This window comes from Thamnophis elegans, chromosome 3 (genome assembly GCF_009769535.1).
Source record: "Thamnophis elegans isolate rThaEle1 chromosome 3, rThaEle1.pri, whole genome shotgun sequence".
NCBI classification, from domain to species: Eukaryota; Metazoa; Chordata; class Lepidosauria; order Squamata; family Colubridae; genus Thamnophis; species Thamnophis elegans.
In genome coordinates, this window is record NC_045543.1 from 149,749,770 (window position 1) to 149,772,552 (window position 22,783).

A 22,783-nucleotide genomic window follows, 5' to 3' on the forward strand; every position below is an offset into this window, starting at 1 on the left:
TATACATATACATATACATATACATATACATATACATATATATATATATATATATATATATATATATATATATATAGAGAGAGAGAGAGAGAGAGAGAGATAGATGATAGATAGAGAGAGGGAGAGATAGGTATAGGTATATATAGATAGATAGATAGATAGAGAGAGAGAGAGAGAGAGAGAGAGAGAGATGGATAGATATAGATATCGGTAGAGATAGAGATATAAATAGCAATAGCAATAGCAGTTAGACTTATCTACCGCTTCATAGGGCTTTCAGCCCTCTCTAAGCGGTTTACAGAGTTAGCATATTGCCCCCAACAACAATCCGGGTCCTCATTTTACCCACCTCAGAAGGATGGAAGGCTGAGTCAACCCTGAGCCCGGGGAGATTTGAACAGCCGAACTGCAGTCAGCTGAAGTAGCCTGCAGTGCTGCATTTAACCACTGCACCACCTCGGCTCGGCTAACCACATGTGGCTGCCCACCACCCCCTTCTTGGGAGGATTGTGATGGCACCACGTGGGGGGAAACTCAGGTTCTGGGGAGCAGGGTCTGCGCAAGGGCCTGTCTCTCTGGAGAAGCCCCTCAAAGGTTTGAGGCCTGGAGGAACAGTCTCCCCCCAGCCCACTGCGTCCAGAAGCCTTTGGCAAAAGGTTTGTTTTTACAAGTTCCTCTGTCCAGGGTCCATCTGGGAAGAGGCCCACCTGGGGCTTCTGGGTGGTGTTTTTAGAAAACAGGGAGTTCCTTGCCCTGAAAAAAGCTTTGGCCTCTTTTGAGATTCGGAAGCTCCATGGTTAGATGGAGGGTGAAAGCATTCTGTGTAGGCTTTGTGTGCATCTCTCTGTCTCGATTTTTAAAATATTGTTGGAAGAAACGTCCTTCTGGGTTCAGCTCCAAGTGGGGAAAAAGACACTGGAGACATGGAGGCTGCTTGGAAAGATGGTTTTAATGGTGGACAGGACCACATGGCTTGAGCCCTGAACAGAAAAGGGGATCACATGCTTCAATGTTGGTGGAGAAGAAGAGAAGGGCCGAGGGAGGGGCTTGCTAGGCTTTTTATACCCTGTTTAGCCCCACCTCTCTGTTTCCTGTTCCTGCGTAAGAAATGTATTCTGATTGGTTGTCAGACTCCCGTGGTGCCATGCAGGGGGCTACTCTCTAGGCTGTTTTGAATCCATAGATGAGTTCTCAGATGCCATGTGGAGAGTTGAGTAATATCCCTTCCCCCTGCAGCTGCAGTAGAGAAGTCTTTATTATGTAAAGTGGGCTAGCCTGGCCTTCTCAATGGCCTATTGACAAAGTGTGGATGGGCAGGAAGCTACAGGAAGCTATTCTGTCTTTTAAAGCATGTTTCTTTCTTTTCACATCCAGAGAAATATTCTGCCTTTTCAATATTTCCTAGGATATTTCATTTTTCTGGGAGAGGGCTGGATGATAACTTCCCACAATATAAAATGCAATGTTATACAATATCCGGTTCTTTCATTTAAAAAACATTTCTTATTTGTATTGATTGAGTATTGGATGTGGATCAAATTTCTTTGCTAGAGGCTGAATGATAAATAACTCAGTGAAGCGTCTCTAGCCCCAGACGCATCAGTGTGGCCAGGTGGGGCCCAGCCCTCATATCTTCCTGGGGAACATGGTTGGGGGTTTCACCATAGTACCCAACTCCCCTTTCTGGGGGAGGGGGCAAAGGCCCAGCTGCGGAGGGGCTCCAGGGGGCTCCGTGCGTGAGGGTTGCAGTCACGGCCTTCCTTCTGCTGCCCAGGAGCGCACCGTCTTAGCCGGCTGGGGCCGTGCGGGACCTTTGAGTGGAAACAAGACAGTTGGGGACAAAGCAATCCATTTGACTGGATTATTGTAATGCGCTCTACATGGGGCTGCCCTTGAAGAGTGTTCGAAGACTCCAATTAGTCCAGAATGCAGCCGCGCGAGCGATTGTGGGTGCACCAAGGTACACCCACGTTACACCTATCCTCCGCGAGCTGCGCTGGCTACCTATTAGTCTCCGAATCCGCTTCAAGGTGCTGGTCGCTACCTATAAAGCCCTACATGGCATCGGACCTGGGTACCTGAGAGACCGCCTCCTGCCGATTACCTCTCTCAGACCAATTAGATCGCACAGGTTGGGTCTCCTCTGGATTCCATCTGCCAGCCAATGTCGGCTGGCGACTCCCCGGGGGAGAGCCTTCTCTGTTGCAGCTCCGGCCCTCTGGAACGAGCTCCCTGTTGAGATCCGGACCCTTACTACCCTCCCGGCCTTCCGCAAAGCCACCAAGTCCTGGCTGCTCCAGCAGGCTGGGGGAGGGGGGCTGAGAAGCATTTACCTCCACAGAAATTGTGAATGTTGGTTTTGTTTTTAATATGTTGTCTTGTCTCGTTTTCCCCCTTTCCCTTGTCTTTTGTGAGCCGCCCGGAGTCCTCCGGGAGTGGGCGGCATACAAGACAAATAATAAATAAATAAATAAATAAATAAATAAATAAATGTTTGATTGAAATGGAAGTGACATTTCGCATTCACTAAATAGAATGACATCTGATACTTGCCACGGGAGTACGAGTCCTTCTCGTTTCTAACCAGGAGCATGACAATGTGGGGGTCATTTCCAGAGACCTCCGAGAGCCCCACGGGCGCTCCACTGTCAGCCGTGGGGGAGCGGGGTTCTGGGAGACGGACAGGGAAAGCGGCTGACCAGACGGGGGTCCCTCCTGCCCTTCTTCTCTCGCCAGTCATCTACATCTGTGGCCCCCTGGAGATGCTGCACCAAGTCATGCGTCGAGCCCAGTCGGAGGGCATGACCCAAGGCGACTACATCTTCTTCTACGTGGATGTCTTCGGAGAGAGCCTGCAAGAGGACGGGCACCGGGGGGCTGCCAAGCCCTGGCAGAGCAAGGAGGGCCAGGACTCGGGCATCTTGCGGGAGGCCTTCCAGGTCAGTCCAGAAGTCGGAGAAGGGAGCTGGCACCCTTGGCATGGGGAAGCGGCAGGGATGCTGAGGCTGCCATCTCGGAGGAAGGAAGGGCCCCCCCCAGGCCTTTCTCGGAAGGACCTGGGCTGGGCAGAGGGGAGCCCTGCTGGCTGCTCTTCGGGGAGGCTGGCTCTACCCTCAAGGACGGGTCAGAGTGTGGGTGAGTCCATTGGGTGGCCGGGGTGAAGCCTCCTCCTCCTCCTCCCCCCTGCTCTACTCTGGGGGTCTCTCCCTGGGCCTGGGGCTTCTCTTGCTCAGAGGGGAAGGACTTGTGGGTCTCAGTCCTCTAAAGAAGAAGGCTGCGCGTGTCTCTCTCTGCCCAGGGCCTGGCAGGAACTCAAGGGCTAGAAGAGCTGAGGTGTGGAGTGCCAGGGGGGATGCGCCAGGGGGTCAACCACTTGCTACCCAGTCTGTGCCTAAACCCCGGGGAAGCCCCTCCCAGTGCCCCCTCCCTCTGCTGGCTGCAAAGGAGAAGGGAGAGTCCCAGGTCTCTTCCGCAGGAGGAGCTGAGAGGGCAAGAATTCAACCCCTTGCTGACGGGGACAAAGCAGAGCAGAAACCCCTGGCGAGCATCCAGCCTCACACCTGGACGGCCTGAGAGCTTTACTCCCTGGCTGCCCCTGGCCCTGACAGACAGCCAGCCCAACTCCACGTGGCCAACAGCTGCTTGCCTCCAAATCTGTGTGTTTGGGGGGGGGGGGGGAGCTGCGATGAAGCCAAACCTTGCTGGAAGTGCAGACGGGCTTCCTCGCCCCTTCCTCTCAGCCCCTTCCCCCCCCCTTCCAAATGCACGTATTGAGCATGGCAAGAGCCTTTGCCCCCCCCTCCCCCCACCAAAGAGGCTGAGGCTTTGCAGAAATGCTCAGGAGGAGCAGATGGGGAGGTGGGGGGGAGAGGCAGGGTGGGCAAGGCGCAGGAGGCTTGCACCTGAGGCAAGGGGAGCCACAAGCAGCCCCCAGAGGTTGCAAAGCCTCCCCCCCCCCACCGCTGCCAGCCCCCCCCCCCTCCGACGAGGGCAGATGGGAGACATTTGGCAGCCTGGTGTGAGATTTCCAGAGAGCTACGTGCTGGGAGCATGGTGCGTATGTGTGTGTGTGTGAGAAAGACAGATTGCAGGAGGGAGAAGGCGGGTGCCTCACCTGCGGGGGGGGGGGCACATGGCTCCCGTCTCCCTCAGCCAATGGCCTTTTTTTTTGCAGACGGTGCTACTGATCACCTATCATGAGCCCCAGACTCCGGAGTACCGAAACTTCCAGAACCAGGTGATCCTGCGGGCTCGGCAGGAGTATCAGGTGGAGCTCAGTGTTTCACTGGTAAGCCCCCACCCCCACCCCTCTGGAAGCCCTTCCCCCACCCAGAGCTCTTAGCAGGGCAAGAGGAGCCCCCCCCCCAAAGTAACACCTCTGACAGACAGAGAGGGAGGGAGGCTGCCTGACAGCCGTCCAGCCAAAGCTCTCCGCACCTGCAGAGCCTCGGGCAAGGAGAGCCAGGCGGGGGCTGGGCCAACACAGGCGGTCTTTGCCCAGAGCGACTGGCCACGCCCGGCTTCACAGAGCCAAAGCGGCTGGCCACGCCCGGCTTCACAGAGCCAAAGCTGGCCACGCGTGGCTTCACAGAGCCAAAGCCGGTGGGACGGTTCCCAGGCTGCTCGGGGTAGCGGCCTGTGGCAGGGCCGGCCTCCGCCTCTGCCGCTTTGGGAGAAGCCCCCTCTGTCTCTCGGGGGTCAGCCGGCCGGCTGTGGCTTTGCACCGAGTGAGCAGCAGCTCCTTGTGGTCCTGAGGGCTGGAGGTCAGCTCAGGTCATTCCGGGGCTTCCCGAGTGTGGATTGAGGCCCTGACAGCGGAAAAGGGCCCGGCTCCCTTTCCTGGTCCTGGCAGAAGGAGGCAGAGCAACATCTGGCTCTGGGGCTCCTTCCTCGATGCGTCAAGGTAGCCGCCTCCTTCCTCCCTTGGTTTGGGGGTGCAGCTGCTTTGAGGGTGTCTGCGAAGCCTGGGCCCCATTTTTGCTCTTGCTGTCCCTGGCGGGGGCCCAACTGAAGCAGATGCAGCAACTCTGGAGAGGAACTTGGCTGCATTGGGAAGATGGCACCGAGACTCCCTGGCTGGGCAGGGGCTCCCTGGAGGGGATCGGAAGGCAAGGAGGTTCAAATGAGGGAGCACACGCACACTCTCATGGCGGGGGGGGGGGAGAATCCCCTCTGCAAAGCTGTCCCATCCTGTCCAGCCCCTCAGCCTTTCTCTCCTTCTCACCTGCTAGGCTGGGATGGCTCTGCTGGGCTCAGTGGGGGGGCAGACGGGCTGTATGTTATATGGCCCTCCAAAGCTGCGTGACCCGTCAAAACCGCGGTAGACAAAACCGCGCTCGACGAAAGCGCGTACCTGACGTCATCAGCAGCGCGACGAAAAAAATTAAAAATAAATTAAATTGAAATTAAAATAAAATTAAAGCAAGCCGATTCACATAAAGGTAAGGGTTAGGTTTAGGGTTAGGGTTAGGTTTAGGGTTACATTAAGCGTTAGGGTTAGGTTTAGCGTTAGGTTAAGGGTTAGCGTTAGGTTTAGCGTTAGGTTAAGGGTTAGGTTTAGGGTTAGGTTTACGGTTAGGTTAAGGGTTAGGTTTAGGGTTAGGTTTAGGGTTAGGTTTGGGGGGGGTTAGGGTAAGGTTTTCGCTTTATTTTTAAGTTTACCGCTCACAGCGCGATGTTTTCGTCGTGCTGTGATGACGTCACATACGCGCTTTCGTCGAGCGCGCTTTTGTCTACCGCGGTTTTGTGGTGGAACCCCAAAGCTGCACTCGAGAGCTTTCCAGACGGTCCAGTCAGACCCCCCCACCCCCATCTGTGAGCATAAAAGCCCAGAGAACGAACGGGACCCTTCCCCACCCAGGGTGCCCCTTGGCGGGGGTCTCCAGAGGGGGATCCAGAGAGTTTCAATGCCCTCTTTGAGGGGGACCCTCAGCTGGCAAGGGAAGACCTGCATGCGGGGGTGGGAGGATCTTTCTTGGCCTCGGCTTGCAGTGAGCTTTACAGATTCACGGAAGGGACCTTGTAGGTCATCTAGTCCACCCCCACCCCCAAGGAGGAGACCTCACACCATTTCTGACCAATGGCAGTCCAGTCTCTTCTTGAAAGCCTCCAGTGATGAAGCTCCCACAAATTCCGAGTAGAGGACTTTGAAAGCCCCCTCTCTGGGGGGGGGAACCCCACAAGCTCTGGAGGAGAGAGGCCACAGGGGAACCTCTTCAGCACCCCTGCAGCCAGCCAAGGCCAACTCTGGGGGGCTGGGGAGGGGACCCGGTTGGTCCAGGCAGCCAGCAACCTGAGGGGCTGGGAGGAAGAGGGAGGGGTATGTGTGTGTCACACCCATCCTCCAAGGCTGAGGGCAGGAGTCTCCTCCAGAGGTGGCTTGCTCCCTGTTTTACTACTGTTTTACTTCACGCAGTCGAACTGGGAGCAACCCATCTCTGATCTCTGCCCAAACTTCTGCCTGGCGATGGCCCAGGAATTACCAGCTACCATCAGCCTTCCGGATAAAAGATGCCCACGGCTACCCTGCTTCAAAGCAGGTCTGTGTGTGGGTTCTACTCCCAGGGCTGCTCCTTACTGGGCGTGACCCGTCAAAACCGCGCTCGACTAAGCCGCGCCTGATTAAACCGCGTCGCTGACGTCATCAACAGGGCGACAACAGCGAGCGCGGAGAAAGAAGGGCGCTTTAAATAGCGCTTTGAAAGCAAGCCGATTCAACTTAAGGTAAGGGTTAGCTTTAGGGTTAGGTTTAGGGTTAGGTTAAGGGTTAGGGTTAGGGTTAGGTTTAGGGTTAGGTTAAGGGTTAGGGTTAGGGTTAGGGTTAGGGTTAGGGTTAGGTTAAGGGTTAGGGTTAGGGTTAGGGTTAGGTTTAGGGTTAGGTTAAGGGTTAGGTTTAGGGTTAGGGTTAGGGTTAGGGTTAGGGTTAGGTTTAGGGTTAGGTTAAGGGTTAGGGTTAGGGTTAGGGTTAGGGTTAGGGTTAGGGTTAGGGTTAGGGTTAGGTTAAGGGTTAGGGTTAGGTTAAGGGTTAGGGTTAGGTTAAGGGTTAGGTTAAGGGTTAGGGTTAGGTTAAGGGTTAGGGTTAGGTTAAGGGTTAGGGTTAGGTTAAGGGTTAGGGTTAGGTTTAGGGTTAGGTTAAGGGTTAGGATTAGGTTTAGGGTTAGGTTAAGGGTTAGCTTTAGGGTTAGCTTTAGGGTTAGCTTTAGGGTTAGCTTTAGGGTTAGGGTTAAGGTTAGGTTAAGGGTTAGGATTAGGTTAAGGGTTAGGTTAAAGGTTAGGTTAAGGGTTAGTTTTAGGTTTAAGTTTAGGATTAGGTTTAGGGGGGTTAGGTTTAGGGGTTAATTTTAGGTTTAGCGTTTACAGCGTGCTTCTGTCTCCGCACTGTTGTTGCCCTGTTGATGACGTCAGCTACGCGGTTTAGTCGGACGCGGTTTAGTCGAGCGCGGTTTTGTGGTGGAACCCTTACTGGGCAGCCCCAAGATAAGCTTCACCAGGTTGGCTGGGGGGGGGGGCGTTCCTCCTGAAAGAGCACCAGCCCTCTTGAGCTCCTTGCAGGGAGGAGCAGCCTGCCTCCCCCCACCCCACTGCTCAGGTGAATGGCACCTCTCAGGGAAGGGTGTTTGGCCTGGAAGCAAACGCCCCCCCTCCTGGGCCAGCACTGGGGCGGAAGAAGCAGTGCCTTGTTGAACTGATGCCCTTGAACCTGGGGCAGGGGGGTCCCATCGGCTCTCCCAGCACTGTAGGGGAGGGGATTGTTTTTGTGCATTCCCCTTTTGCAAGAGGTGAGTGTGAGCAATTAACCTTTTCCTTCCCATGGGGGGGGGGGAAGCACCAGGGGCCCCTTTCACCAGGCCGTGGAGGCGACTCTGGGTGCAGACAGGAAACAGCGGCCACCTCCCACACACATCCTGCCCCCTCCCCATGGGGCTGCTCCTATTTTTAGGCTCCCCTCCCTCTGTGCCATTTCCCAGGAACCCACAGACAGGCAGAAAGAGGCTTTAAGGAGAAGAGGGGGGGCTGCATTCACACCTCTCCCTTCATTGTTCACTGAGCAAATCTGTTTCCTGATTGGCTGTTCACCTGCTGACCAATCCGTTGGCTGAACAGCCAGGCCTGCTCATTCACGGTCCCCAAGCACAGAGAAGTCCGCAGGACAAGCGTCTGCGTTCAGTTCCCCCAAGGGCCTGACAGCAATGGAGCCCCCCCCCCCTCACTCTGCTGCCTTCTGGCTCTTCTGCAGTCAGAGCCTTGGAGCAGATTAGCAGAATTTAATAGATTAATGGAAGGGACCTTGTAGGTCATCTAGTCCAACTCCCACCCTGAAGCAGGAGATCCTGCAGCACTTTTTAAAAAAAAATTAATTTATTTTTAAAACAAAGAAAAACAAAACAACACATACAAAAAACTTTCCTCAATTTCGTCAAGCGTGTCGTTTGGTTACAAACTTTTGTGCATCAGTTTTTACAATTAAAAACTAAATACATCCTTGTCATTGAGCATTATGTGTTCAGGTTACCGCTAATATTAATCATCCATAGAGTATACAATACTTATAATGCGGCATATTCAACTCCAGAAATAGTTTCCCATTGCTAATCCAAGGAGTTATTGAACATTTCAATTCATGTATGTATCAATTATTCATTACATCATCATTAGTCCATTTAACATATAAAAATCTTTCCAGTATAACATGGTCAATACTTACAATTATACATAGGGTTCAAGGTTCCACCACAAAACCGCGCTCTACTAAACCGCGCACGACTAAACCGCGTCGCTGACGTCATCAACAGGGCGACAACAGCGCGGAGACAGAAGCACGCTGTAAACCCTAAACCTAAAATTAACCCCTAAACCTAACCCCCCTAAACCTAATCCTAAACCTAACCCTAAACCTAACCCTTAACCTAACCCTTAACCTAACCCTAAACCTAACCCTAACCCTTAACCTAACCCTAAACCTAATCCTAACCCTTAACCTAACCCTAAACCTAACCCTAAAGCTAACCCTAACCCTAACCCTAACCCTTAACCTAACCCTAAACCTAAACCTAACCCTTACCTTAAGTTGAATCGGCTTGCTTTCAAAGCGCTATTTAAAGCGCCCTTCTTTCTCCGCGCTCGCTGTTGTCGCCCTGTTGATGACGTCAGCGACGCGGTTTAATCGGGCGCGGCTTAGTCGAGCGCGGTTTTGACGGGTCACGAGGATGCAAATCATCCAATTCTTATACATTGGATACATTATTATCCTTTATATATCATATGATCAAACACTCTTATTTCATAGCAAAAAAACCTTTCATAACAATGACTATAACTTTCTGGTAGTACATTAATAAACAATTTCATTTCCAAGTTTTTTTATCCAACCATTGATAACACAAATCCCAGACCTTATAAAATTGCTCATCCTCCTGTTCTCTCATTTCAAATGTAAGTCTATTCATTTCAGCATGTTCTATTATCTTCCGAATAGTTTTGTCCTGTGTTGGTATTTTCTCATTTTTCCAATTTTTTGCAAATACAATTCTAGAAGCTGTTAAAACATTTACAATCAAATATTTCAAATCTTTATTGTATGTTTCTGGTATGATTCCCAATAAGAAAAGTTCTGGTTTTAAGTCTATGTGTTTATGTATCATTTTCTCCAACCACATGTGGATTTTAGTCCAATATCTTTTAGCTTCAGTACAAGTCCACCACATGTGGTAGTATGAGCCTGGTGTCTGATGACATTTCCAGCATTTTTCGGATTTGTTCTTAGACATTCTTGCTATTCTTGTTGGGGATACGTGCCACCTTTAAAACATCTTATACTAATTCTCTTTATATGCAGTTGACATTGTCATTTTATAGTTTTGAGTCCACAGTTTTTGCCATTTCTCTAGGTCAATCCCATTCACAAAATCCCCCCCCCCTCAAGCTAACATAGTTTCTTTAACTTGTTCTTCCTGTAGCTCCACCTCTAATAAAGTTTTTTAATTACTTTTTCATCAGTACCTGTTAAGATTTTATCTAATTCAGTCATTATATAATAAAAACCCTCCATTTTTCGATCTTCATTGTATCTAGAATGTATTTGCACATATGAATACCAATTAATTTTGATTCCTTCCTGTTTCAAATCTTGAATGGATTTAAGTTCACCCTCTGTATTTAATAGTTCGGCATATCTAACTGTTTGTTCCTTTTTGTATATTATTGAATATGAAAAGGCTTCAATGGTTAATATCCAGACTGGAATTTTTAAATGATGTAATTTCTTAATCTTCTCCCAGTTTAATAACAGAGCCTCTCTTATATAATGTCTTCTAAAGTAACCATGATGACTTGATGAAATGGGGAAAATTTACAATTATCAAAGATTGGGAGAATCTCAACAATTAAAATGAACATTTTACCTAGAATCTTATACTTGTTCTAGACCAGTGTTTCTCAACCTTGGCAACTTGAAGATGCCCGGACTTCAACCCCCAGAATTCCCCAGCCAGCATTTGCTGGCTGGGGAATTCTGGGAATTGAAGTCCGGACATCTTCAAGTTGCCAAGGTTGAGAAACACTGTTCTAGACAATCCCAATTAGGTTGGGGAAATACTATTTTGAAGATCTAAATAAAATGATGTTGAAATTTATATGGCAGGGGAAAAAAGCAAGAATAAAACTTAAAAGTGTTGCAAGACGCTAAAACAAGAGGAGGGTTGGGCTTACCCGACTGGGAGCTATATTACCAGGCAACAAGCCTGATGTGGATTAAGGATTGGATAATGTTAAGAAATGTTAGGCTTTTGAACTTAGAGGGTCACGACTTGCTGCTGGGATGGCATTCATTCTTATGGTATAAGGGGACCCTGCAGCACTTCTGACTGATGTCAATAGCAATAGCCATAGCAGTTAGACTTATATACCGCTTCATAGGGCTTTCAGCCCTCTCTAAGCGGTTTACAGAGTCAGCATATTGCCCCCAACAGCAATCTGGGTCCTCATTTCACCCACCTCGGAAGGATGGAAGGCTGAGTCAACCTTGAGCCGGTGAGATTTGAACTGCCGAACTGCAGAACTGCAGTCAGCTGAAGTAGCCTGCAGTGCTGCATTTAACCACTGCGCCACCTCGGCTCAGTCCAGTCTCTTCTTGAAAGCATCCAGTGATGAAGCTCACACAACGTCTGAGGTTTGAGGTTTATTCGATTTATATGCCGCCCTTCTCCCAAGGACTCAGGGCGGCGTACAACATTAAAAGGAACACATACTACAAAAGTTAAAAAGAAATTAAATAGGATATCCCCAAACCCAATTAAAATTAACAATGACACAACTTCTGGGTTGAAATTCCTCCTTAATTCCAGGTTGAATCTCTCCTTGTTCAGTTTCCATCCTTTATTCCTCAAATATCAGAACAGTGCTATCATGTCACCCCTGGTCCTTCTCTTCCCTAGACCAGCCATGCCTGGTTCCTGCAACCGTTCTTCACATTTTTTAGCCTCCGGTCCCATCATCATCCTGGTTGCTCTTCTCTGCACTCTTTCTAGAGTCTCAACCTCTTTTTTTTATGATGTGGTGCCAAAACTGGTTGCAGGATTCCAGGCGTGGAATCTTACTAGGGCTTTGTAGAGGGGGCATCAGTACCTCACTTGGGACAAGAAAGGAGTTTCCCCTGATTGCCTACCAGCATTCAGGTGTCCCGCGGGTAAAGATAACAATGCCCCCAAAACCCCTTTCCCAGAGGCAGCAGCCCCCTCGGTGATCCCTGGCTAACACCTGCCATGCGCTGTAACGTTCCCGTGGTTCGCCCATGAGGCCAATGTTGAGAAAAGACAGGACACGAACTTTCTCGAGATGGAGCGACGACCCAGATTGGGGGTCTGAGAGCCCCTTTTATTGAGATAGGACAAAGGCAGGAGGAGCAATCAGCATGTGCTTAAAAACAGCCTGTAAAAGTACAATTTCTAATCTACTGCTCAGGGAAGTTCTGTCTATATATGGTCAAATCCTGGGCGTCATTGGTAGGGCACATCTCAGGATGTTATGTTATGAACTATCAGGATGTTATGGGGTTTTAGGAGTTTGTTTTCTCCTGTGTGGTTCAGCGTGGCTCTGCAACTATATTACAACAATGCGCTAAATACATAAAAAGTACCTCGCTTGCTCTCGATTGTGTTCCTCGGATAATGCAATTTAGGATTGCAGGAGCCCACGGTGCCCATTTAGCCGAGTTCAGCCTCTTGTGTGAACCCGGCTGGGGAGGGACGCTGGCGACTGGATCCTCCCGCAGAGAGCCTGGTGGGGCACGGGAGGCAACAGGCTGTAGGAAATCTGGGTTGTCGGCAAAAGCTGAGCCGGCAACCCGCAGCTGTTCCTGGTTTCCTTTGGGGCAGCTGAGAAATTTTGTTCCCCTTTTCCGAAATAGACGCATTCATGTTTCCTGCCTATTCAGCCTCCGGATCGAAGGGCCCCCTCTGCCTTTTGGGTGCAGGTGGGGCTCTCTATATCCCAGCAGAGAAGGCCTGCTGGGTCCTGCTCTTTACACTCCTTTGCTTGTGGGAATTTGGGGTATCCGAAGGTACCACATAACTGAGGCCAGGTTAAATTAACGGGGCAGGAACCCCATATTCCTGCTGCCACTCTAGACGGGGCGGGGGGGAAAGGTCTGGGCTGTTCAACTGCTTGGCTTCCCTGGTCACAGGACCTGCCAGCAGGAGGAGCCTCGGAGGGCACTGAGCAATCCCTCCCTCTCCCTCTTTGGTTCTCCCCGCCCCCCAACAACAGAAGAACCTGGTGGCCGGCTGCTTCCACGATGGGCTGCTCCTCTACGCCTTGGCCCTGAACGAGACCCTCCGTGAGGGCGACACCCGGCTCAATAACAGCCGTATCCTGGAGAAGATGAAGGGCCGCAGGTTCCAGGGTACGGGGGGCTGCAAGGAGGGGGGTCCCAGACCCAGAAGAGACCTGATTAGGTGGACGGGGGACTGCGGGGGCTGGAGGGGAGGTCTGGGTCTCAGGTCCAGGCAGGGCCTCCTGGGTGAGGTGCCCTGGGGAGTGACCTGTCCCCAGCTCCATCCATGAGGATGATGGCGCTGCTGGCCCCAGGTGCTCCCTGACCCAAATACATGGCCGCTTTTGCTCCTCCAGGGATCACTGGCACCGTGAGCATGGATCAGAACAACGACCGCGACACAGACTTCAACCTGTGGGCCATGATGGAGGGGGAGAGTGGCGAGTACCAGGTAGGCTGGAGGCCCTCATGCAGCCCCAGCCCCCCTCCCTGCATCCTGGTCCTCCCTGGCCCTTCTTTCTCTCGGAGGGAAAAAGTCTGGGGCAGTCACCCCACATTCTCCACGGGGACAGGGGGGGGGGAAGAACAACAACATCTGGCCTTTTGCCCACAGGTGGTTGGACACTACGTGGGATCGGAGAAGCAGCTGAAGTGGCTGGGCCCCATCCACTGGGTTAAGGGGCAGCCGCCCCTCGATAACCCCCCCTGTTTTGACATGGATGACCCCTCCTGTGACAAAAGTGGGTGTTGGGGGAGAGACAGGACTCCCTTCACCCTGGGAGAGCTTTGGAGGACCCCTGACCGCCCCCCCTTTTCCCCTCCCTCCTTTGGATGGGCTGCCTGCTGTGGGAAGCTGGTTCTCTCCCTCCCAGCGGACCTATTCCCCCTCCCTGCCCAGAGAGACCCCCCCCCACCAGTGACACCCAGCCTGTCCCTTTCAGGGCGCCTCTCTGGGGTGGGGGGGCTGGCAGGCGGGGGACGCTCACTGATTTGCTGTATCCTTGTAGGCGCGCTCAGCACCCTGGCTATCCTGGCACTGGGGGCCGGACTGACCTTCATCATGTTTGGGGTTTCCAGCTTCCTGATCTTCAGGTGCTTGGGCAAGCTCTTGGCGGCCACTGGAATTCAGTGGGGGAGAAGGGGGGTGCCCTGGGCAGAAACCGGGGGAGGGGCATGGCTGTAGTGGCCACCTCTTCTGGCTCTTGTGCTGCAGGCTCAGCCCTGAGCCCAGGCCGGGTCCAGTAGCAGGGGGCTTGGGGAGGGGAGCTCAGCTGTTGCTCTTGGCAGGAAGCTGATGCTGGAGAAGGAGCTGGCAAGCATGCTGTGGCGGATACGCTGGGAGGACCTGCAGTTTGGGGGCTCGGAGCGCTACCACAAGGGAGCGGGCAGCCGACTCACCCTCTCGCTGGTAGGTACTATGGGGCACCCACGGGATGTCCCTCCAAGACCCACCCACCCCCACCTGTTCCCCAGCCCCCCAGATTTTATGGGGGTCCTTCCCCCCCCCTCCTTCCCACTCGGCCTCGGTTGCCTGTGACTCTCTGCCGTGGCTTCTCTCCAGCGTGGCTCCAGTTATGGCTCCCTCATGACGGCCCACGGCAAGTATCAGATCTTTGCCAACACAGGACTCTTCAAGGTGAGACGTATGTATGTATGCTTGTATGTATGTTTATTAGTCTTGTATGCCACCCACTCCCGGAGGACTCCGGGCGGCTTACAATAAAAAGGGGAAGGGAATAAATAAGACAAACAAACAATTTAAAATACAACAACATTCCTCGTTACCGTGGGGCTGGATACTTCAACAGCCCCCGGCCTGCCGGAGCAGCCAGAACTTAGTGGCTTTACGGAAGGCCTGGAGGGTCATAAGGGTCCGGATCTCCACGGGGAGATCGTTCCAGAGGGCCGGAGCTGCAACAGAGAAGGCTCTCCCCCGGGGGGGGCCGCCAGCCGACATTGGCTGGCAGATGGAATCCAGAGAAGGCCTAATCTGTGCGATCGAATTGGTCTTTGGGAAGTCATTGGCAGGAGGCGGTTTCTCAGGTACCCAGGTCTGATGCCATGAAGGGCTTTATAAGTAACGACTAGCACCTTGAAGCGGGTCCGGAGACCAATGGGCAGCCAGTGCAGCTCGCGGAGGATAGGTGTAACGTGGGTGTACCTAGGTGCACCCACAATCGCTCGCGCGGCTGCATTCTGGACTAACTGAAGTCTTTGGACACTCTTCAAGGGCAGCCCCATGTAGAGCGCGTTACAGTAATAGAGAGACACTATTCCCCCCATTCCACCCCAGCCGTCTTGGAGGTCAGGCCGGCTGAACTCCCCTCCGCTCGTCTCTTGCCCTCCAGGGAAACGTGGTGGCCATTAAACACGTCAACAAGAAGCGGATTGAGCTGACGCGGCAGGTGCTGTTCGAGCTCAAACACGTATGTACTGGGGGGGGGCTGACTACTCTGAGGGTCTTGTGGGGGGGGAGCCTCTGCTGCGGGGAGGGAGACACGGGAAGTGGCCCCCGCTCCATGCTTGCTGCCCCACAGATGCGGGATATCCAGTTCAACCACCTGACCCGGTTCATCGGGGCCTGCATTGACCCCCCCAACATCTGCATCGTGACCGAGTACTGTCCTCGTGGCAGTCTGCAGGTGAGGCGGCTGTCCAGGATGGGGGAGGGGGAGGCAGGGCTCCCCCTGCTGGGCTGTGGCCAAAGCTGACCTCTGCCCCTTCCCCCATGGCCCGCCCAGGACATTCTGGAGAACGAGAGCATCAACCTGGACTGGATGTTCCGCTACGCCCTCATCAATGACATCGTGAAGGTGAGGAGAGGGGCTTCTGGCAACCGAGAGGGGGGATTGCGCGGGACACCCGGCCGTTTCCCTCACCCCAGAGGTCCCCCCCCCCAGCGGAGGCTCTGCTAGCTTCTCCAGGCTTCTGACTGTGCATCACACAGGGCATGGCCTTCCTGCACAACAGCATCATTGGCTACCACGGCAGCCTCAAATCCTGCAACTGCGTGGTGGACAGTCGCTTCGTGCTCAAGATCACGGATTACGGCCTGGCCAGCTTCCGCCAGGGCCACGAGAGCGAGAGCAACCATGCGCTCTATGCCAGTGAGTGCCCAGCAAGCCCCCCTGTGGCCCCTGGGGAAGCTCAAGCCCTGCACCCCCCCCCCTGACCTCAGACTCTCCGGCTCCTGCTCCAGAGAAGCTGTGGACGGCCCCAGAGCTGCTGCAGAAGGGGACGCTGCTCCCGCCACCGCCGGCCATGCAGAAGGCGGATGTCTACAGCTTTGGGATCATCCTGCAGGAGGTCGCCCTGCGCAGCGGCGCCTTCTACGTGGAGGGCCTAGAGCTCAGCCCCAAGGGTGAGGAGGGGCCGGGGGTCCGAGCGGAAGCCCAGAGCCTGGGAGTTTTCCCTGGCAAATGTCGGTCCTCTGGCCTCCAGCCTGCGCTGATCAGGGTGCCTCAGCCCAGAGAATCAGGAAAGGTCAGCAGTGGAGGCAGCCGGCCCCCCATTTCCTCCCACTACCGCCCGGCGCTGACCTCTTGCAGCCAAGGAGCCCTCCGGCCTGGATGGATCCAGCAGAGGGACCGGCCATCTGAGGGGCGCTGCTGAAGAGGCGTGGAAGTAATGCCTCTGGGCTCCGGGGAGACGCACGGGCTGGAGCCCCTCCCCGGGGGGGGGGGAAGGCTTGGGCTGCACTTATGTCTTCTGGGCCTCCCCAGAGAGCAGGCAAGGGCTTCTCACCTGGGGAGAAGGATCCCCATCCCCATCCAGCCTCTTCCACCAGCTCACCTGGGCTCTGGCTGCCACGGCCACACCTGGGGTGGAGGGAGGGGATGGCACTGCCTGAATTCAAGTTGGGGGCTTCCACCCCAGAGAACGGCAAAGGGCTAGTGGTGCTGGCTGTGCCATTGGCTGGATTCTGCTACTTGTGACCACCCAGGTTTGACCCTGTGACCTCTGTCTTTCCAGTGTCCTCCCCTCGTCCTCCACCCCCACCCCCAGGATCGCCATGTTCACTTCTCTCTCCTCATTGTCCCAGCAGCCGGTCAGCCCCCTCCCCCCCACGAGTCAGCTGTGCCTCCATCCCATCGCCCCCACATTCACTCCTGTGCATCCCGCCCCACTCCTCCCTCCCCCAGAGGTTGTGCAGAAGGTGTGCAACAGCCAGCCGCCCTACTTCCGGCCCACCACCGACACCCGCCTGCACAGCGAGGAGCTGGCTGTCCTGATGGAGCGCTGCTGGGCTCAGCAGCCAGCAGAGCGCCCGGATTTCGCCCAGATTAAAGCCTTCATCCGGCGGTTCAACAGGTAAGGCCTCCTCCTCCTCCCACCCTGGGGGATTGGTGTGTGTGTGTGTGTGTGAGAGAGAGAGAGAGAGAGAGAGAGATCTTCCTGCTTCAGCTTCTGACCCTCTGAGCAGGAAAGGGTAGAAGGTCTCCTCTCCACGCGGCCCTGGAGAAGCTGCTCAGGAGGGCAGGCAGGGCATCTGGTTGCAACCATCCCAAGGTTGTCTTCTCATGAGATGCAGACGTACCTGAAGGGGCCTTGGAGGAGAGCCTTCTCTGTGGCTGCTCCGACCCTGTGGAATCAGCTGCCCCCAGAGGTCCGGACCTCACCCACCCTCATGGCCTTCAGGAAAGCTGTTAAAACCTGGCTGTTCCGGCAAGCCTGGGGGCTGTTGACCTTATTATGTAGGGTCCAACCCCAATCTGAACGTATGCGCGTTGGAGAATTTAAAAAAATTTTTTTTTAATTTTTTAAATTTTTTATTAGTAAAAGAAAAATACAACAGCCAATAGATTGCAAAAGACAATACAACATCCGCCACTGTTTTGCTTTACATTTGACTATGTTTCGAGACATTTCCAAAATAACAAAATCGTTATAGACATCAAAAGTTAGGCATCTTCCCTCCCTCCCTCTTTCCTTCCCTCGTTTCTTCTCTGCCACTCCCCTTCCTTCCCTCCCTCCTTCTCTCCTTCCCTCCTTCCTTCCCTCCTTTCTTTCTCCTTTTCTCCTTCCCTTCCCCCTCCCTTTCCTCTCTCCTTCCCCCTTCCTTCTCTCATACATTCCCTCCTTCCTTCCCTCCTTCCCTCCTTCCTTTCTTTCTTTTCTCTTAGATTCCCTCCTTTCTTTTCTCCTTCTCTCCTTCCTTTCCCCCTTCCTTTCCTCCTTCCTTCCCCCCTTCCTTCTCTCCTACGTTCCCTTCTTCCTTCCCTCCTTCCTTCCCTCCTTTCTTCTCTCCTTCCTTCCCTCCTTTCTTCCCTCCTTCTCTCCTTCTTTCCCTCCCTCCTTCCCTCCTTGCTTCCCTCCCTCCTTCCCTCCCTCCTTCCTACCCCGCTTTCTTCTCTTTCTTCTCTCCTTCCTTCTTTCCACCTCTCCTTTCCCTTCTCTCCTTACTCTTCCTCCCCTTTAACCTTCCCCCCTTCTTCTGATTCCTCCCCTCTTTCCTACTCTTACATTCTTACAAATTTTTTATTTTTATTTTTTGTTTGTTTTCCTTTTCTTGTTCTGTGGAAGCTGCCCGGGATTGGGCGGCCTATAAATCTAACGAATGAATGAATGAATGAATGAAGGGGGTTCCAGCTGGCCCTGGAGAGAATCTCCCTCTTATCCCATTGAACGTGGACTGAGGGTCCCCATGGGGAGGCCCCCCCCCCCCCCGAGACCTGAGATGGAGACAAAGGAGCCAGGGAAGCTCCCTGTGGCAGCATAGGAATCTGGCTGCAGGGAAAGGAGGCTCTCCAAAGCGGGCTTTCTCAGGCTCTTCTGTGGCTCGGCTGACAGATAGCCCCCTCCCCAAAGAGGCGGGTGCTCTTCCCACCCAGAGGATTCAAGGGTGGGCTTCCTGGAGGAGAAGTCAGGGCTGAGGGTGTATGTGGAAACTGAGGCTACTCCAGCAGGGCAGATGCTCCCACAGTCCCCAACCTACAACAGTGTTGCCTCTCACCCAAAGGCTTCCGAGGGAGGGGTTCAGGGGTGGCACTTGCACATGCCCAGTCCTGGCCCCCATCCCTTCCCCCACCCTGCCTGCCCCACTATGGACCCTGCCCTCCACCTCTGACTCAGGGAAGGAAGTACCAGCATCCTGGACAATTTGTTGTCGCGCATGGAGCAGTACGCTAACAACCTGGAGAAACTGGTGGAAGAGCGCACGCAGGCCTACCTGGAGGAGAAGCGCAAGGCGGAGAATCTGCTCTACCAGATCCTGCCCCAGTGAGTCCAACTTCCGCCTCCCTCCCTCCCTCCCTCCCTCCGGGGCTCTGTGGCCTGAGGCCGCTCGGAGGGTCAGCAGCTCCTCTCCTTCCTACCCCTCAGTCCGGTAGCTGAGCAGCTGAAGCGGGGCGAGACGGTGCAGGCCGAAGCCTTCGACTGTGTCACCATCTACTTCAGTGACATTGTAGGGTTCACCTCCTTGTCGGCAGAGAGCACCCCCATGCAGGTAGGCTGCAGCACAGGTGGGTAGGTAGTCCCTATCAGGTCTGAAATGGATGTGGCTGACTCTGGTCCTCCTTGGTTTGGGCTTGGAGAGGTCTCCCCCACCCCCGCCCACCCATCCACTGGCTGGGGCAGGTCGAAGGACAGATTTCCACCAGCCAGTTTCCCTTGAACATCAGGAGCTCCCAGGTTCCTCCACTGAGGAGTTGGGGTGAGGTCTGTTTTCCTCACTCAGTGTAGATGGGGAGCCGTGCACGTGGTGCGGCCACCAATAGCAATAGCAATAGCAGTCAGACTTATATACCGCTTCATAGGGCTTTCAGCCCTCTCTAAGCGGTTTACAGAGTCAGCATATTGCCCCCAACAACAATCTGGCTCCTCATTTTACCCACCTCGGAAGGATGGAAGGCTGAGTCAACCCTGAGCCGGTGAGATTTGAACAGCCGAACTACAGATAACAGTCAGCTGAAGTAGCCTGCAGTGCTGCATTTAACCACTGCGCCACCTGGGCTCAATAAATATGGCTGGTCCAAAGCAGAAGGCCAGTACTTATATAGGTACCGGTTGTTGGGGAAAGTGGAGTGGCTGTGTTGAGGTGGTCTATTGCAGTAATGGTAAACCTACGGAATGCCTGTCACAGGGTACACGCCACGCCATTTGCGGTGGCATGCCAGGCCTCCGGACACTCTGGAAGTTGACCACTCTCTGAGGGTCCTGGGGGTGTAGTCCAGAGGGGAGGGGAGGGGGGAGGCCTGGAGAGGCCTCTTTTGACCAAGGTGAATTGGAGGGGGGTATTACACGCCACAGAATCAAGGTGGGCCTTTTCTGAATTTTTGGCATGCTGAGCCCAAAGGATTCACCGTCCCTGGTCGATGGGGATGACCATAGCCCACCGAGCTCAGTGTTCACATTCTTACTAAGCCCCTTGGGGGGGTTTGGAATGATCATGAATCAGGCAACTACTTTCCAGTCCTCCAGTGGTTCGGTGTCACATATTACATGAACACAGGGATCGGGTTTGGTGCTGGCTTAGGGAGTTGGGTGAATGAAGCCGTTGGGAAGCAGAGGAAAGGCAAAGGTTGCTATTCATCCTCCTCCCAATGGTCCCTTATCCCTCCTGCAGGGCTGGGTGTCTCCAATCTGGTCCTTCTCATTCAACTCTGTCAATTGGTTTCTTCTCGCTTTCCCAAAACTGTCGAACCCTCCACCTGGGGCATCAGAAGGAACTGTGGTGCTGGAGGGTCCCAGCCTCATCCGGTCTTGGCCCCAGATGGCCACCTACTCTTGCTTGATCAGACTCCCCTCACCTGCCCAGCCAGCTCACCTGTCTCTCTCCCACCCATCCATCAGGTGGTGACGCTCCTCAATGACCTCTACACTTGCTTTGATGCCATCATTGACAATTTTGACGTCTACAAGGTGAGCCTGGCTGGGTTGGGGGGAGGGGCTCTTCCTCTACAGCAGCCCTGCAGGGAGCCCGCCCCCTCCCCCGTCTGACCCTCCTCCTTGGCCCTGCCGTAGTGTGAGACCATTGGGGATGCCTACATGGTGGTGTCTGGTCTGCCTGTCCGAAACGGCAAGCTCCATGCCCACTGAGATCGTCCGCATGGTCCCTGGCGCTCCTGGAGGCTGTGAAGACCTTCCGTATCCGGCACCGGCCCAGTGAGCAGCTGCGCCTGCGCATCGGGGTCCACTCGGGTGAGTCTCCAGCAGGCGAGGGCGGGCGAGGGCCCACTCCCACCTGAGCATGCACAGAGCACCAGCGGTTCAGCCGCCCTCCTCTGCCTCCCTGCAGGGCCGGTGTGTGCAGGAGTGGTGGGCCTCAAGATGCCACGCTACTGCCTCTTTGGAGACAACGGTCACACGGCTTTCACGCATGGAGTCCAATGGCGAGGGTGAGACACCCCCCTCCCAATGCTCTGTCTGCAGGGTCCGTGCATCCTCACCACCCGCTCCTCTGGAGCCTGCCCCCCCTCCACCTTCTTTCCACCCCACGCCCCCAGCCCCAACTTCCTTGTGGATCTCCTCTCGTCTTCAGCAGAGGCTCCAGTGCAATGGTAGCCCCGTTTCCCAGAGGCCGAATGGGCTGGGACCTCCTTAAGGGCGAGGGGGGCACAACAAGAACAGCTAAAGCCTCCTTAGTTTAGTCCAATCAACTTTATTGCGGTCTCTGTCACTGCTGTGGGCCCCAAGACCCCCAAGTGCGCTGCTGCTGGGCTCTTTGGGAAGGGGACCCTGGGGGGGCATTCACTCTCCTGCCCCCCTCCCTTCCAGCCTTGAAGATCCACATCTCGGCAGCCACCAAGGAGATCCTGGACGAGTTTGGCTGCTTTCTGCTGGAGCTCCGGGGGGACGTGGAGATGAAGGTGGGTGCGGGGAAGGGGCTGCCCTTTCCCTGCTCCGAGGGGTGGGCTGCATTGTCATAAAGGGGGCAGGAGGCCCCTCACGCAGGCGTCTGCTTTCCGGCAGGGCAAAGGGAAGATGAGGACCTACTGGCTGCTGGGCGAAGAGAAGACGGCTGTCATCTGAGGGGGAGGGGGCTCCCTCTGCGGGGACCCAGCAGGAGCAGCTGCTCCCACAAATGAACAAACGGACGGACGGGTGGTGGGTCTGCCCTGCCTTGGAGCAGCGAGGGAGGGCACCAGGCAGCCAGCCTGCAGGCCAGGAGGGCTTTGCGCCAGGGGAGGCAGCGCTATGCCTGGAGCAGCCAGGGTGGGCTCTTGCTGCCCTGGACACCGAGGGGTCTTCCCCACCTGGCCTGTGACACCTGGGCAGCAGGAACACACCTGCCGACCCAACTGCAGATGCTCTTCGCCCACTGGGGCCTCCTGGACCCATTCGATGCCCCACGCCCCGGCTCAGCCGGCTGAGCCAGCCCTTCAGCCCTGCTGCTCATTTCCCCGCTTTGGTTGCAAATTCAGGAACCAGGCAAGCAGTTTTGTCCGAATGGAAAGAGGGAGAACAGCCCCCTCCTCCATTTAGCAGGAGAAGGGATGGCAAAGGCTCTATCCAGCCCCGGATGCTTTGGTGGTGGTGGTGGTGCGGCGGCGCAAGGGAACTTCCTGGAAACGGCTTTGGGGGTTGGGCCTTCAGCTCTTGCAGGAATTTCACAGGGAAACCAACACTTTGAGGAAGGGTCTCCATTCCCCCTCGGCCTGCATGAGCTTGGTACTTTCCCAATGGGCCAGGGGGGCGGCAAGGAAGTGTTCACAGATTGGGGCAGTTTTCTGGGCTGTACAGCGACGGCTGGTCGAGGCATTCCGGGAGGGGGGTGGTGAACGTCGCACACTTCCTGAAAGGGTGTCGCCAGTCCGGATGCTGGAGGTGCCCTGTGCAGGAGGGGGTAAAAAGGCTGAAGAGCAGCCGTGGGGTGGAGCTGCCCTTCTGGCATGGGTCACCGTCCTCGTGGCTGAGTTCAAGCCGCCCGGCCAGAACAAACCCTCCCTTGCTGGAACAACAGTGCCCGGGCTGCCCGCCCGCCCCCGTGTCCTTCACAGCCTCTCAAGGATGAGCCTCATGGAGGGGGGGCAGAAGGGCATGGCAACAACAGATTGGAGAGGGTGGCACACCGGC

General features: G+C 54.6%; 1 protein-coding gene across 1 annotated transcript in view; it reads left to right on the forward strand.

Moving 5' to 3' along the window:
• The window catches only part of NPR2 (natriuretic peptide receptor 2), a 42,798-nt gene extending 21,006 nt beyond the window's left edge, over window positions 1–21,792 (forward strand). The window contains 23 exon segments of the mRNA XM_032212969.1: window positions 2,737–2,939; window positions 4,175–4,288; window positions 12,763–12,898; window positions 13,126–13,220; window positions 13,383–13,509; window positions 13,777–13,861; window positions 14,057–14,177; window positions 14,331–14,405; window positions 15,118–15,195; window positions 15,307–15,411; window positions 15,511–15,582; window positions 15,717–15,876; window positions 15,969–16,130; window positions 16,912–17,080; window positions 18,842–18,988; window positions 19,091–19,214; window positions 20,561–20,629; window positions 20,732–20,803; window positions 20,806–20,908; window positions 21,006–21,064; window positions 21,066–21,105; window positions 21,485–21,576; window positions 21,680–21,792. Of these exon segments, the coding sequence (XP_032068860.1) occupies window positions 2,737–2,939; window positions 4,175–4,288; window positions 12,763–12,898; window positions 13,126–13,220; window positions 13,383–13,509; window positions 13,777–13,861; window positions 14,057–14,177; window positions 14,331–14,405; window positions 15,118–15,195; window positions 15,307–15,411; window positions 15,511–15,582; window positions 15,717–15,876; window positions 15,969–16,130; window positions 16,912–17,080; window positions 18,842–18,988; window positions 19,091–19,214; window positions 20,561–20,629; window positions 20,732–20,803; window positions 20,806–20,908; window positions 21,006–21,064; window positions 21,066–21,105; window positions 21,485–21,576; window positions 21,680–21,739 (2,468 nt within the window). The 3' untranslated portion in view covers window positions 21,740–21,792.
• The last annotated feature ends 991 nt before the right edge of the window (window positions 21,793–22,783 follow it).